At 38.3% G+C, this 12650-nt stretch overlaps 1 protein-coding gene across 1 annotated transcript; it reads right to left on the bottom strand.

Annotated features, from left to right (window-relative positions):
• Positions 1-639: 639 nt before the first annotated feature.
• On the bottom strand, positions 640-11779 carry HORMAD2 (HORMA domain containing 2). Its single transcript, XM_032229371.1, has 10 exons — positions 11567-11779; positions 11319-11463; positions 10336-10399; positions 9483-9519; positions 8296-8316; positions 6269-6295; positions 4962-5029; positions 2478-2629; positions 963-1231; positions 640-651 (listed from the first exon to the last, which is right to left on the bottom strand). Exons 1-10 carry the CDS (start codon positions 11615-11617, stop codon positions 640-642), a joined length of 846 nt encoding a protein of 281 aa, XP_032085262.1. The 5' UTR covers positions 11618-11779.
• Positions 11780-12650: the final 871 nt, after the last annotated feature.

Here is a 12650-nt window from a genome sequence, read left to right as displayed (position 1 = left end):
ATGCTTTTTTTTTAACGAATGTTACCAGAAGTTCTTTTCCATTTTCACAAGAAGTCAAATATTAACTTTTCCTCATAGCTAATAAATTATTTATTTACTAGATTGATAAGCCACCTTACAAGGAGCTCAAAAGGATGCAAACAGCATCACCTCTCCCCATGTTTTTTCACCAAGAAAAAGCCGTGAGGTAACAATAAAAGAGAATATCTGTAACTCAGGGCTGGACTGTGGATTTCTTGGTGCTCTCTGAGCTACTGTTGTTTGCTTGCAGATGTTTTATTACTCAACTAGATTGATTAATAAATTTAAATCTTGATCTTTCCAATAATATTCATACACCAGTAGTAGGCTACCATTTTTTTAAACTACTGGTTTGCTCGTGCGCATCCGCGACACTTCTGCACATGCACAGAAGCGTCCAGGCGGATGGGCGGAGCCTCCTGCTGCCGCCATTACTGGTTTGCCTGATCCAGGCCAAACCGGGAGCAACCCACCTCTGTCGTACACCATACTGGCTCTCCCAGTGGGCCTTTTCTCTATGTGTGTAGCTTTAGCCTTTAAACTTTCCTTCAGGTCTTCATGGGAGATGGAGTTGATCCACCTTCAATGAACCTGGGGGGGGGGGGGGGGTCCATGATCCTAGATCCAGATCTAATGTAAAGACAATTTAAACTTGTATTGTCAATACATATTCAAATAATCATGTCATACGCAGGAAGTGTTTTTTTTAAAGCAAACCCACTGAAGAATAAACCTCCTAGGAATAAAATAATTCAGCTTTGCCTTTAAAAAAAACTCATAACAGTATATTTATCAGGAGTACTTAAAACAGGTGCCCTGCCTTTAAGTAATAAGGCTATACACAACCACCTCATAACCCATTTTACGACGGATGTTAAAACTCCCACTACAAGGTCACCCTCATTTTTGTACAAACTGGTTTGTGGAAAAAACAATGTAACCTGTTCTGGTACTTTAGTGCTGTCCTCTTCTTCATCTTCATCATCACAGTCTAAACCTTGGTGGGAGATTTCAGTAGGACCGTTCTCTTCCACCAGACTGTTCTCCAGCATCCCCACCCTTTTGCTGTCTGTTGTTACCCTCACTTTCAACACATGGAATCCAGTGGAAACAGATCCTACTTTGAGGTTCACAGGATCACCATCAAAAAGCAGACCGTCTGAGCTGTCGCCTTCCTTGAAGCCATGAGGCTGGTAATCAATGGGTGTGACTGCAAAGGAAGCAGGTGTGAAATCTGGAGCAACAGGTATTGCCCCCAAGACAAGAATCTATCTATCTATCTATCTATCTATCTATCTATCTATCTATCTATCTATCTATCTATCTATCTATCTATCTATCTATCTATCATCTATCTATCTATTTATCTATCTATCATCTATCTATCTATCTATCTATCTATCATCTATCTATCTATCTATCTATCTATCTATCTATCTATCTATCTATCCATCCATCCATCCATCTAGCATCTATCTATCCATCCATCCATTTATATCTATCTATCCATCCACCCATCCATATCTATCTATCTATCTATCCATCCATCCATCCATCCATCCATCTAGCATCTATCTATCTATCTATCTATCTATCTATCTATCTATCTATCCATTCATCCATCCATCTAGCATCTATCTATCCATCCATACATTTATATCTATCTATCCATCCACCCATCCATATCTATCTATCTATATCTATCTATCTATCTATCTATCTATCTATCTATCTATCTATCCATCCATCCTTCCATCCATCCATCTTATCTGTCTCTATCTATCTATCTATCTATCTATCTATCTATCTATCTATCTATCTCCATCCATCCATCCACCCATCCATCCATCATGGGGCAAAGTATCTAAATAAATTCCATGATCTTTACGCGCATATTTGCCCCAATAATTTATTTAAAACATGTTTACTTTTTGAGTCAGCCCAGAAGTTTCTCATAATGATTTTTTTTTTAGATTATTAAAAATAACAATGTTATGGACAGAGATTATCTTGTCTAGAAAATACAACAGGAAAGGAAAAGAGGAGGAAGGGGAAGGAGAAAAATGTAAATTCTTGTTCCTAGACAGAGCAACTTGAATGCAACAACTGGGAGAGGAAATGACAGAGCTAGTTTTTAACAGAACCAGCGGTGAGAGGATACCATTTCCCATTTCAAGGTTCACAAGTCCTGAGCTAGGATGTTCAATATAACACACACACACACACACACACACACACACACACACACACACACACACACAGATGGGGTGGGGGGGAGGGCAAGAATCTGGTCTCTGTTTTATTACTGATTCCACATTTAGTTCTAGTTGAGTTGCAAGGCCAAGTCTTGCATTGGCAACTCCAATGCCATTTCAATGGCAACTTCTAACGTCTCTGGGTTGGGTTTTGTCCTAAGTGGAAGCCGGATTGGGTAGGAAATCTTGCCACTTACTTACCATCTTTGTAATAGAACAGCTTCATGGTCAAAGTCACATCATTAGGTAGGGGTCCAAGATGCTGCATCAATATATACAACTTGCGGACGAGTAGAATACTGGCTTTTTTAATTTCTTGGCTATTTGTTCCATTGTGAAAGCTGACTTGAGAACTACCAGGAAAACAACACATATGTTAAAAATGACCTTGACTGATGGGGCTTAAACCAAGGTTGCACATGTTGCCTGCCAGCATAGATTCTGTAAATCCTAGAGGCTTCCCTGAATGGATGGGGCTAAGAATTTGGGTTCTTTTGCATATTTGCCTAAGAATTGCTAAGATCTAAATTGCTGCCTTAATCTTTAATTGCTCATGTTAGCAATTTCATTCCTAAAATATTCATTTATTTATATGCTAAAGATTAAAGAGTAAACTGAATTTTGTCTTCTTTTGCTTTCTTTTCAAGAGAAATGTACTTGTTTGATATAGGTAGTCCTCAACTTATGACCACAATTGAGCCCAAACTTTCTGTTGTTAAGTGAGACATTTGCTAAGTGAATTTTGCTCCATTGTACGACCTTCCTTGCCACATTTGTTAAGTGAATCACTGCAGTTGTTAAGTTAGTCACATGGTTGTTAAGTGAGTCTGGCTTTCCCCTTGACTTTGCTTGTCGAAAGGGGAATCATGTGACCTGGCAACACTGCAACCGTCATAAATATGAGTCAGTTGCCAACTGTCTGAAGTTTCATCAAACCATGGGAATGCAGCAGTGGTTGTAAGTGCGAAAAGTGGTTATAAGTCACATAACTTTGAATGGCCATTAAACGAACTGTTGTAAGTTGAGGACTACCTATATTGAAATATTATATTCAATCAGTTATTTATAGGCTGCCCACTTCCACAAAGGCTATTTGCAAGTATGTTAATGTAGTAGAAACCATTAAAAAACAATATTCAATCACTTTAGCCTAACTGAAGCAGCTGTAGTAGCAGCAGCAGCCATAAAGAAATAAATAGTAAATCAAGGTTTTCTTACAAGCCTTCCAAATCTCAGGTGGCAATGTATTTCACAGAATGGGGGAAACAATTTGAAAGGTGTATGATTTCCCTGTGTGCGCAATTGAAGAACTGTGATTGTAATTAATTGCGAAATTAAATAGAATCATACTATGATATTGCCTGAGTCACAACTTTGCAATATTCACCAGAATAAGCTGCTCACAAAAGAAATAATTTAGAGACATTAACAGAACAGAACAAATGACTTCACGGGACACTAAATGATTAAACCATCCTAAAAATGGGACAAGAAAGGCACATGGACTAAATCCAAGCAAAATGTGCCATCCAAAAGTATTTTGGTCACTGAATAAAGTTGCTGTGAGCCCAGTGTTAAATACCTAAATCAACACTACATTGATTCAATGCCAGATGGACTCCCTACTGAAAAAGACTTTTTAGAGACAGCTAGAGACAGCTATTTGCCACAAATAGGATGATACATTAATTAAGTCAGGGTAAGTCAGATGCCTATATTCCACAACTAAGACATTTGTTAGGATTGGGGTACCACTTCTCAGTTGCAGCGTAAGCCAAAAGTGTAAAAATTAAACACGGCATTAGGACAAATATAGAGCACGCACTGACTCATTTTACTGGAAGGGCAGGACAAAGCTGTAGAGTCCTTTTTATAATTTCAGGAAGATAAATAGGACAATGAAGGCATATTGGTGGTTGGCAACTGTCTAGGATTACAAACTGGGTCATTAACAGCGAATTGACACTATGATGCACCAGGGCACACAAAAAGATGACGAATACTCTTTTGTAGGACTACCGAACTTATGTCTCTGTGTGTCCCCGCTAAAGAAATAAGAAATGGTGCATTAATTCCCATCGCACAGAATGGGCCCAGCTTATATGATATATATATAGGCTGGATGGCCGGTACAACATATCTTTCTGTTTTTCACAAGCAGCTCCAGTTCACACAATGAGCAGAGACTACGAGACTGGTGCATAATGAAGGATGATGAGCTGTCCAAAAAAGCAGCTGAAGGGGCAAATTATTTTTTTGCCTTGCAGCTTCCAAAATTACCACATTATACCGAAACGTGCTTCAAAATTAAGAGTACATTTCCACATGAATTGTACCACCAGGTGGAAAATAGTTCCTTTTAGGTCTATGCTGATTTTTTTTTTTAAATCCACCTTGGTCTTCAGCTATTATTATGATTTCAAGCTGGTTAGATGAACGACTGAGAAGCGATGGTGTTTAAAAACGTTCGCTCTATAAGCAGCAATTGGCTACAGTAATCAGTTTCCATAGTTCTGAAAAAATAATGGATTTATTAATAGACATACATTAGGGACTACCCTTATGCAATGAAAATATTAAAAGTTAAAGAAGTCAGAATTTGCATTTCTAACGACAGTTTCCACTCGTGAGATATTTAATACAAAGTGTCTGCTGTTTCCAGGAATTAAAGAATGAGAAAGTTACCTAGCGAAGTCCATCTGAGGTCCATTCTTTGAGTATTTGAATTTGAATTGATAGAATTCTGTCAAGCGCTAAGGATGGAACAAGAAACAGAACTCGAATGTTTTCCTTTTTTTAAAGAGGAAGCTGAAGTACTTATTTAATATACAAATACAGATTTATATTCGATCGGAGATCCTATTATTATTCAGAAAAGTTTATAGTTCTTTTCGGGCAATTGAAAAAATATAGCAACATGACAGAAAAGAAATACAGCATAATAAGAACAGTAGTTCCACCACAAAACCGCGGACGACAAAATCGCGGTCGACGAAAGCGCGCATTTGACGTCATCACAGCGCAACGAAAACATCGCGCTGTGATCGAAAAATGTAAAAATAAAGCAAAAACCTTACCCTAACCCCCCCAAACCTAACCCTAAACCTAACCCTAAACCTAACCCTAAACCTAACCCTAAACCTAACCGTTAACGTAAAGCTAAACCTAATGCTAACCCTTAACCTAACGCTAAACGTAACCCTAACGCTCTAAACCTAACCCTAACCCTTAACCTAACCCTAACCCTAACGCTAACCCTAACCCTTACCTTTATGTGAATCGGCTTGCTTTAATTTAATTTTTATTTCAATTTTTAATTTTTTTCGTCGCGCTGTGATGACGTCAAATGCGCGCTTTTGTCGATCGCGCTTTTGTGGACCGCGGTTTTGACGGGTCACGAAGAACAGTGACAGGCCTATAGATAGGCAAAGGCATTGAATAGGAAATAATATAATATCATTGCTACAGCAATGTCAAACTTTCTGTTAAAGATAATTTATTAATTATCAGAATAACAGAATTGGAAGGGACCTTGGAGGTCTTCTCGTCCAACCTTGCATACTCTATACCATTTCAGACAAATGGCTGTCCATTTGTCTTAAAAACTTACAGTGATGAAACACCCACAATTCCCAGAGGCAAGCCGTACCACTGATTAATTGTTCTCACTGTCAAGAAATTTCTCTTAATTCTAGGTTGATTCTCTCCTTGATAAGTTTCCTTCCGTTAGAAATTTTCCTTATCTTGAATACTAGGCAAATTTAATGCACAAAGATAATCAGAGATTTGAGCAAAAGTTGTCTGAAGGAGGGTGGAAAAAAGTGTGAAGTAACCCACATTGAATGAAGCAGAAAACAAATAATAATGATACTAAAGGGAATTTGCATATTTCATTTGCATCATGATCAAGGCAACTAATCAAATGAATCTTGGCTGACTTAAATATGAAATGAAAAAATTCTGGCTTGCAGTTTATGGCTTGTGCCTCTTACCTCAGGCTCTTTGGGATTGGTATAGATCTGTTTCAAGAAAGTAGACAAAATTAATATGGCCCTTCAGTGAATTATTATAACAAAATAAAGCCAAACCACAGCTCTGTTTGATCAGAGACTGATAATCATTAACTGCAGGAATGTTTCTTTTTTGTCATTCTTCCTGCATCTGTAACTAGTCATATAAACTGAGCAAATGGTAAAATGATGAGAAGAGCGTGCCTATATTTGGATAAATTAGGTACATTTTTCCATAAGCCAAGCTCTTATCCAGAGAATTGTTCACCACCTACATAGATAATTGTGGTCAATTCATCAACCCTCCCAACCCACAAGAAATTTGCTTTAAAAATCTCTAATAGCAGAAGTGTGTGGCCGCCTTTAATTTCAGTGAGGGGTGTGGGGTTTTTTTTCTTTTTTTTGCAGAACAGAGATAACATGATCTATTTAGCTAAGATGGCAAAGTGATGCAATTTGCCTCACCAAACCATTTTGTGCTACTTTGAGGTCTCGTTCAATTGTTCCACTAGTGGAAAAAGGTTTTTATCTTTCCAATAGCAAACAGAAGAGATGGAAGAGAAATTATCTTTCCTGGCATTTGTACTTCAGTTCAGTTTCAGTTTATTATATTTATATGCCGTTTATTATATTTATATGACTCAGGGCGGCTCACAACTTGAACCGGGGAAGGGGGATACAGACAAAAAAAATTAAAAAACAAAGCATAACAATGTATAATTTAAAACTCACAACAGTCATACCATTCGAGACGGGGGGGGAACAGCTCTTTAGCCCCAGGCCTGTTGGAACAGCCAGGTTTTGAGGGCTTTGCGGAAGGCCTGGAGGGTGGTGAGGGTTCGAATCTCCACGGGGAGTTCGTTCCAGAGGGTCAGAGCAGCCACAGAGAAAGCTCTCCTCCGTGTAGTCGCCAGTCGACACTGGCCGGCGGATGGAATTCGGAGGAGGCCTAATCTGTGGGATCTAATCGGTCTAGTGGAGGTAATTGGCAGCAGGCGGTCTCTCAAGTACCCAGGTCCAATACCATGAAGGGCTTTATAAGTGACAACTAGCGCCTTGAAGCGTATCCGGAGACCAATAGGCAGCCAGTGCAGCTCGCGGAGGATACTTCATTTCTGCCTTTTTCCCCTAGTGGGAGGTCTTAACGCTTGGTGAAACATCTTTGTCAAAATAATGCACTCCTTCAACCTGCCCAAATTTATAACTTCCATGAAACTATCTAGTGCAATATTGTCAGATTCAAGCAGAAATATAATAAATGTAATAATCTATTTGATTGATCGATTGATTGATTGATGTTGACTGTCAAGCACGTAAATTGGGAACTTCGGATGAACATATCACTATTATGGTTGGTTGCAGTACCTATTGTCCTTAGTTTGATCTTCTTTACACTTACTGGAATGAACTCCCCGCAGGGATTCGGACCCTCACCTCTCTCTAGGCCTTCCGAAAAGCCGTCAAAACCTGGCTTTGTCGGCAGGCCTGGGGGAGTTCCCTCCCCTCTCGACATGTATGGTTGTGCGACTGTTGCCTACTTTTATTATTTGTATTTTGTCTTTTATGTTCCCCCCTTTTTTCCCCTTTGAATTGTTCGCCACCCTGAGTCCTCCCGGAGAAGGGCGGCATACAAATAATAAAATACCAATACCAATACCAATACTTTTAGCCCAATGTTTTCACTTTGCTCCTTGACTTTATTATTACAGCTTATAGATTCTTTGCATTTCACCTATCAGGGCAGTGTCAGGGTAGTGAAGAAAAATGGAGGGGAGGGTGCGTCTTGGTTAACTACCACTCTGATAAATAAATAATATGCAACAACTCTAGAAATGATCCATCACAATGATGGCGATGGAATGAAAAAAAAATATTTTTAATAAAAGAGTTGCGATGGCAATGCTTTGGATGTGAAAGACAAACCCTTCTGTATTTGTCATGATATGATAGGATTCCTCAAGCTACCCTTTCTAAACTGAGAATGAAGAAAATTTGCACATAGTACTTACTGCCAAAACTGCCATATGTAGCTGCAAAAGAGAAAGAGACTGCTCAAAATGTGCATTTTATTTACAAATGTGCCCCATCATTGCCTTTCAACCACAGTCACCAGAAGAGGGGGAAAAAAACCCTTCTATTTAGTGTGCCACTTTTTATTTGCTAGTTGGTTTCCCTAAGAGGAGAGGTGTTAATGCTAAGGGAGAAGAGAAGAAATAGTTCTCCTGCCTCCTCACACTGGGACAGACCTACTTCTGCAATAGATGTCATTTCCCCATCAAGAATTTGAAGAATTTCAGGATTCAGATGAATTGCAAGAACATCACTGACACTCTGTGGCCATTTGGCTTCATTACAAAGACAGAAGCTGGGGATGATTTTTTTTTTCCTTTTTTCAGTTGTGTTTGTCTAAATACGATATAAATTGTCTTTCTATACCAGAAGAAAATTCCCAACTTAAATCACTGTTTTGCATATTTCAGCTACTTTTCCAAGGACCCAAACTGCATCCCTCAACCTTTTTTCAAAATTAAAAAAAAAAAACATTTCCAACCATGCAAATATTTCCTTCATGGTATTTTATGTGTCTAAAAAGCAATAATAAATCTGAGGATCAAGGCAATAGAACTTTAGATGTGGCACTTGGCATTGCACTGTTAAGATCACTTGAAACACTCATCCAGTGGCATGAATTTGTAATAAGATATTTGGCACAAACATGAAAGTTTAAGTAATTTATCTTCCCTTGATTAGATAAGGAAGGACTGAAAAAACCAGGGATCAAATTCATACTCAGCTTAAAATTACTCTGGTCCAGCCTCTTTCTTAAAATCTTTTATAATTATAGTAAGTTGTAATCTTTGCATGCAACTTAACACCTTCCTAGCACAAAAAATGGCAAAATATACATTTTACACAGAGACCTAAGCCCCTTTCATGTCTCAAAGTATTGCAGTGCATCAGGCAATCTTAAAAATATGCCAATTAATTAGATTTATTAACACTTCTACAGTCACTCTGAAGGTAAAATATCAAAGTTAAGCATTTGAAAGTTTTCAGCACACGATTTGTGTGGCATTGCTTTTGTGTATATGGTCATTCAAAGCAAAATAACAAGAAGACTTTTTTCCCCTGAAAATTTGAGATGAAATCACATTGCATCAAAGACACTTTCAATGTGAGTTTAATTACAGCTTACATAGTTCTTTTCCAGTGCATCGAAACATCCCTGGATCCTATCAAAGAAGACATGTAGATGAGTAAACATTTCATTTCATTTATTTCATTTATTAAATTTATAGGCCGCCCAATCCTGGGGGACTCTGGGCGGCTTACAATGAAAGAAGAAAAAAAGAAAAGCAAAATAAATAAATAAATAATTAAAAATTCACAACACACAAACACTCTGATTGGGGCTGGATCTTAACACTAAGGTCAACAGCCCCATGCCTGCTGGAACAGCCAGGTTTTAACGGCTTTCCTGAAGGTCATGAGAGTGAGTAAGATCTGGACCTCTGGGGGTAGCTGATTCCACAGGGTCGGAGCAGCCACAGAGAAGGCCCTCCTCCGGGGGCCTGCCAGCCGACACTGTCCAGCTGATGGTATCCGAAGGAGGCCCACCCTGTGGGATCTTATCGGCCATAGGGAGGTGTGTGGCAGTAGGCGGTCTCGTAGATAGGCTGGTCCTAAGCCATGTAGGCCTTTAAAAGTAATAACCAACACCTTGAATTGCGTTCGGAGACCAATTGGCAGCCAGTGCAGCTCGCGGAGGACAGGTGTAACATGGGTGTATCTCGGTACACCCAATATCGCTCGCGCAACTGCATTCTGGACTCCAAAAACTATTGGTACAAGAAATTTCTAAACTCGCAGGTGCAATTAACAGCTGTTCACTAATAAAATGAAGAACTGAAATGCAAAATTTAAACCAGATTTAACAGTAAAGGTAATATATATGGCTTTGCACAACCATTGGTTAATGCTATATATTTAAAGTATACTGACATACAGATGCTCAGTTCTGTACTCTGGCATTATTTTCTCACTCTTACCATTTTACTACCTGAAGTGCTCCTTGGCAACTTTTATCTTCTCGGAGGATTTTTAAACATATATCTGGAAAAAGAAGTACATAATTATCTAGAATTAACCAACATTTTATCAGCTTCATTTTCAGGTGCTCTGAAGACTGAACATTGTGAAACGATGAAGTATGCAATTACTTTTTAGTGCATTTCAATGACAGTTCTAACGAAAGCCTTATAATGTCAAAATGTAAGGTGATTTTCCCGGCACAAGCCAATATATTTACAGGTACGATGCTCACTTGATGGGCTAGGGGTAATAGTTACCTTCTAAAACTACTGTCTTTTGTCTTTTTGTTTTATTATACTAAACCAGATCACTATGAAGAATATAGGCCAATTTATATGGCCCATTTTCATAACAATATACAATTATGAAATTATTGTGAGATGAAGAGTTATTAAGCTAGGTCTTCAACCGGGATGAAATGAAATGCCATGATTGGTGTGGTGGCAAAATGTACTGCTCACGCACACATGAACTGCATTCACCCCCAAATCTCTTAGATGCCCCTCATAGATGTGAACTGATTGTGGGAAAACATTCACAATGAGTTGAATTCTCCCTGAGTGGACTTTGCTTGTCAGAAAGTCACAAAGGGTGATCACAAGGCCCTGGGATACTGCAACTATCAATAAACATGAGCGTCCAAATTTGGATCACTGTATTGCAACAGTTGTGAAACATAGTCATAAATCACTTTCTTCAGTACCATTGTAACTTCAAACAGAACTAACAGGTTCAGGGGTACTTGTTTTACTTTTTACCTGCTAATAAGTTTAGTAGTTTGGATCTTCAAAATGCTTTGGCTGTTTTATGTGAGACAAGTTTGGGCCACTACACTGACGACAGTTCTGGGGGCTGCAAAAAGGGAGTTAGGCGAACAGCTGGCCCGTTCTTGCTCCCCAGCAATCTCAGATACGGGAGTTAAGACAGCAAACATGGTTACCCTCTAAATAGCAGGTTCCATAAGAGCTTTCCGGGAAGAGACCTCGCAGGTAACTGATGCAGGAAATTGAAACTGCAAGCAGCCTTTTCACCAGAATCAGGGACTCTTGCTGAGAAGCAATTCGGCTTGGAAAGAGGGCCGTTTCCTGTGTCAGACAAAAATGAGTTGCGTGTCTGTTAAGAAAGCAAATTCAAAAGCAAATCCCCAATTTTCTTTCCTAACCATTTTGTTCGTCGGGAGTTTCATACCTTCAAGGTTTTACGCTTCTGGCTGTTGTGCATGATTTGGGCAGTAGCCATATTAATTTAGAGAGCTGGCTTTTGGGTCACAACCTAAAGGAAGACGAGACAGTTCTATGTTTGATATAATTTTTACATCCAAACAATGTGCATCCAGCTTATCCTTTGATCTGATCATCTATGATGAGCACAAATTGCCATCAGCACCCTCCTGAATATGAGTTTCTTTCGTCCCCAGATCCTGCCTCTGAAATATCTCTGAATTTTTCTCCTTTCAAATTCTGCATTTTATGCATTGCTGTTCTTGATGCATTTTTTGCTTTTATGTCTTTTTTGTTTATCTTTAAATTTTTTGTTTTAATGGTTAGGGTTAAGGGTAAAGGGGCAAAATAAATGGCTGGATAAAATGTAACAGAAGGAAGTAAAAAAAGACATTATAGATAGAAAATATAACAGAGTTGGAAGGTACCTTGGAGGTCATTTAGTCCAACCTCCTGCTCAAGGGGGAGACCCTATACAATTTTTGACAAGCCGCTATCAAATCTCTTCTTGAAAGCCTCCAGTCCAGGCCACAACGTTTGATAAACAAAATTTTACAATTTTATAATGTCATAACTTTTAAAATATATTGTATCAGTTTGGCAGCTGCTTCTTTTAACTATTTTTTGAAAAGTTTAAACATTTGTTTCACAACATGACAAAAAGGACATCATGGGTAAAAATACATCTGTGAATATATTTTAAATAAAAATTAACATGTTTTTAATTTTGTTTTTAAATTGATTTTATGTCCCGTTTTGTTTTTAAAGGTTAATTTAAAATCAATGCAATGGGCAAATGAAGAGAAATAAGTTCTTTTTAATAATAGTTTTAGCTGAAGAGACAAAAGGTTTTTTTTTAGTAATTTAAGGAATAGCCAAGTGAAGAGAAAATGCACTTCGTAATAATAATCTAAGCAATAGAAAACTGAAGAACAAAGAGTTCTTTTTAACAATAATTTAAGGGGCAGGCAATGGTGGAGAATTGAATTGAGACAGAATATCAATTTATTATGAATTATTCAATAAAGATAAGAATGTCTCAGTTTTGAAAG

The sequence above is a fragment of the Thamnophis elegans genome, chromosome 13 (assembly GCF_009769535.1).
Source record: "Thamnophis elegans isolate rThaEle1 chromosome 13, rThaEle1.pri, whole genome shotgun sequence".
Taxonomy (NCBI): Eukaryota; Metazoa; Chordata; class Lepidosauria; order Squamata; family Colubridae; genus Thamnophis; species Thamnophis elegans.
Note: the sequence above shows the minus strand (reverse complement) of the source record. Positions and strands in the feature narration are given on the sequence as shown.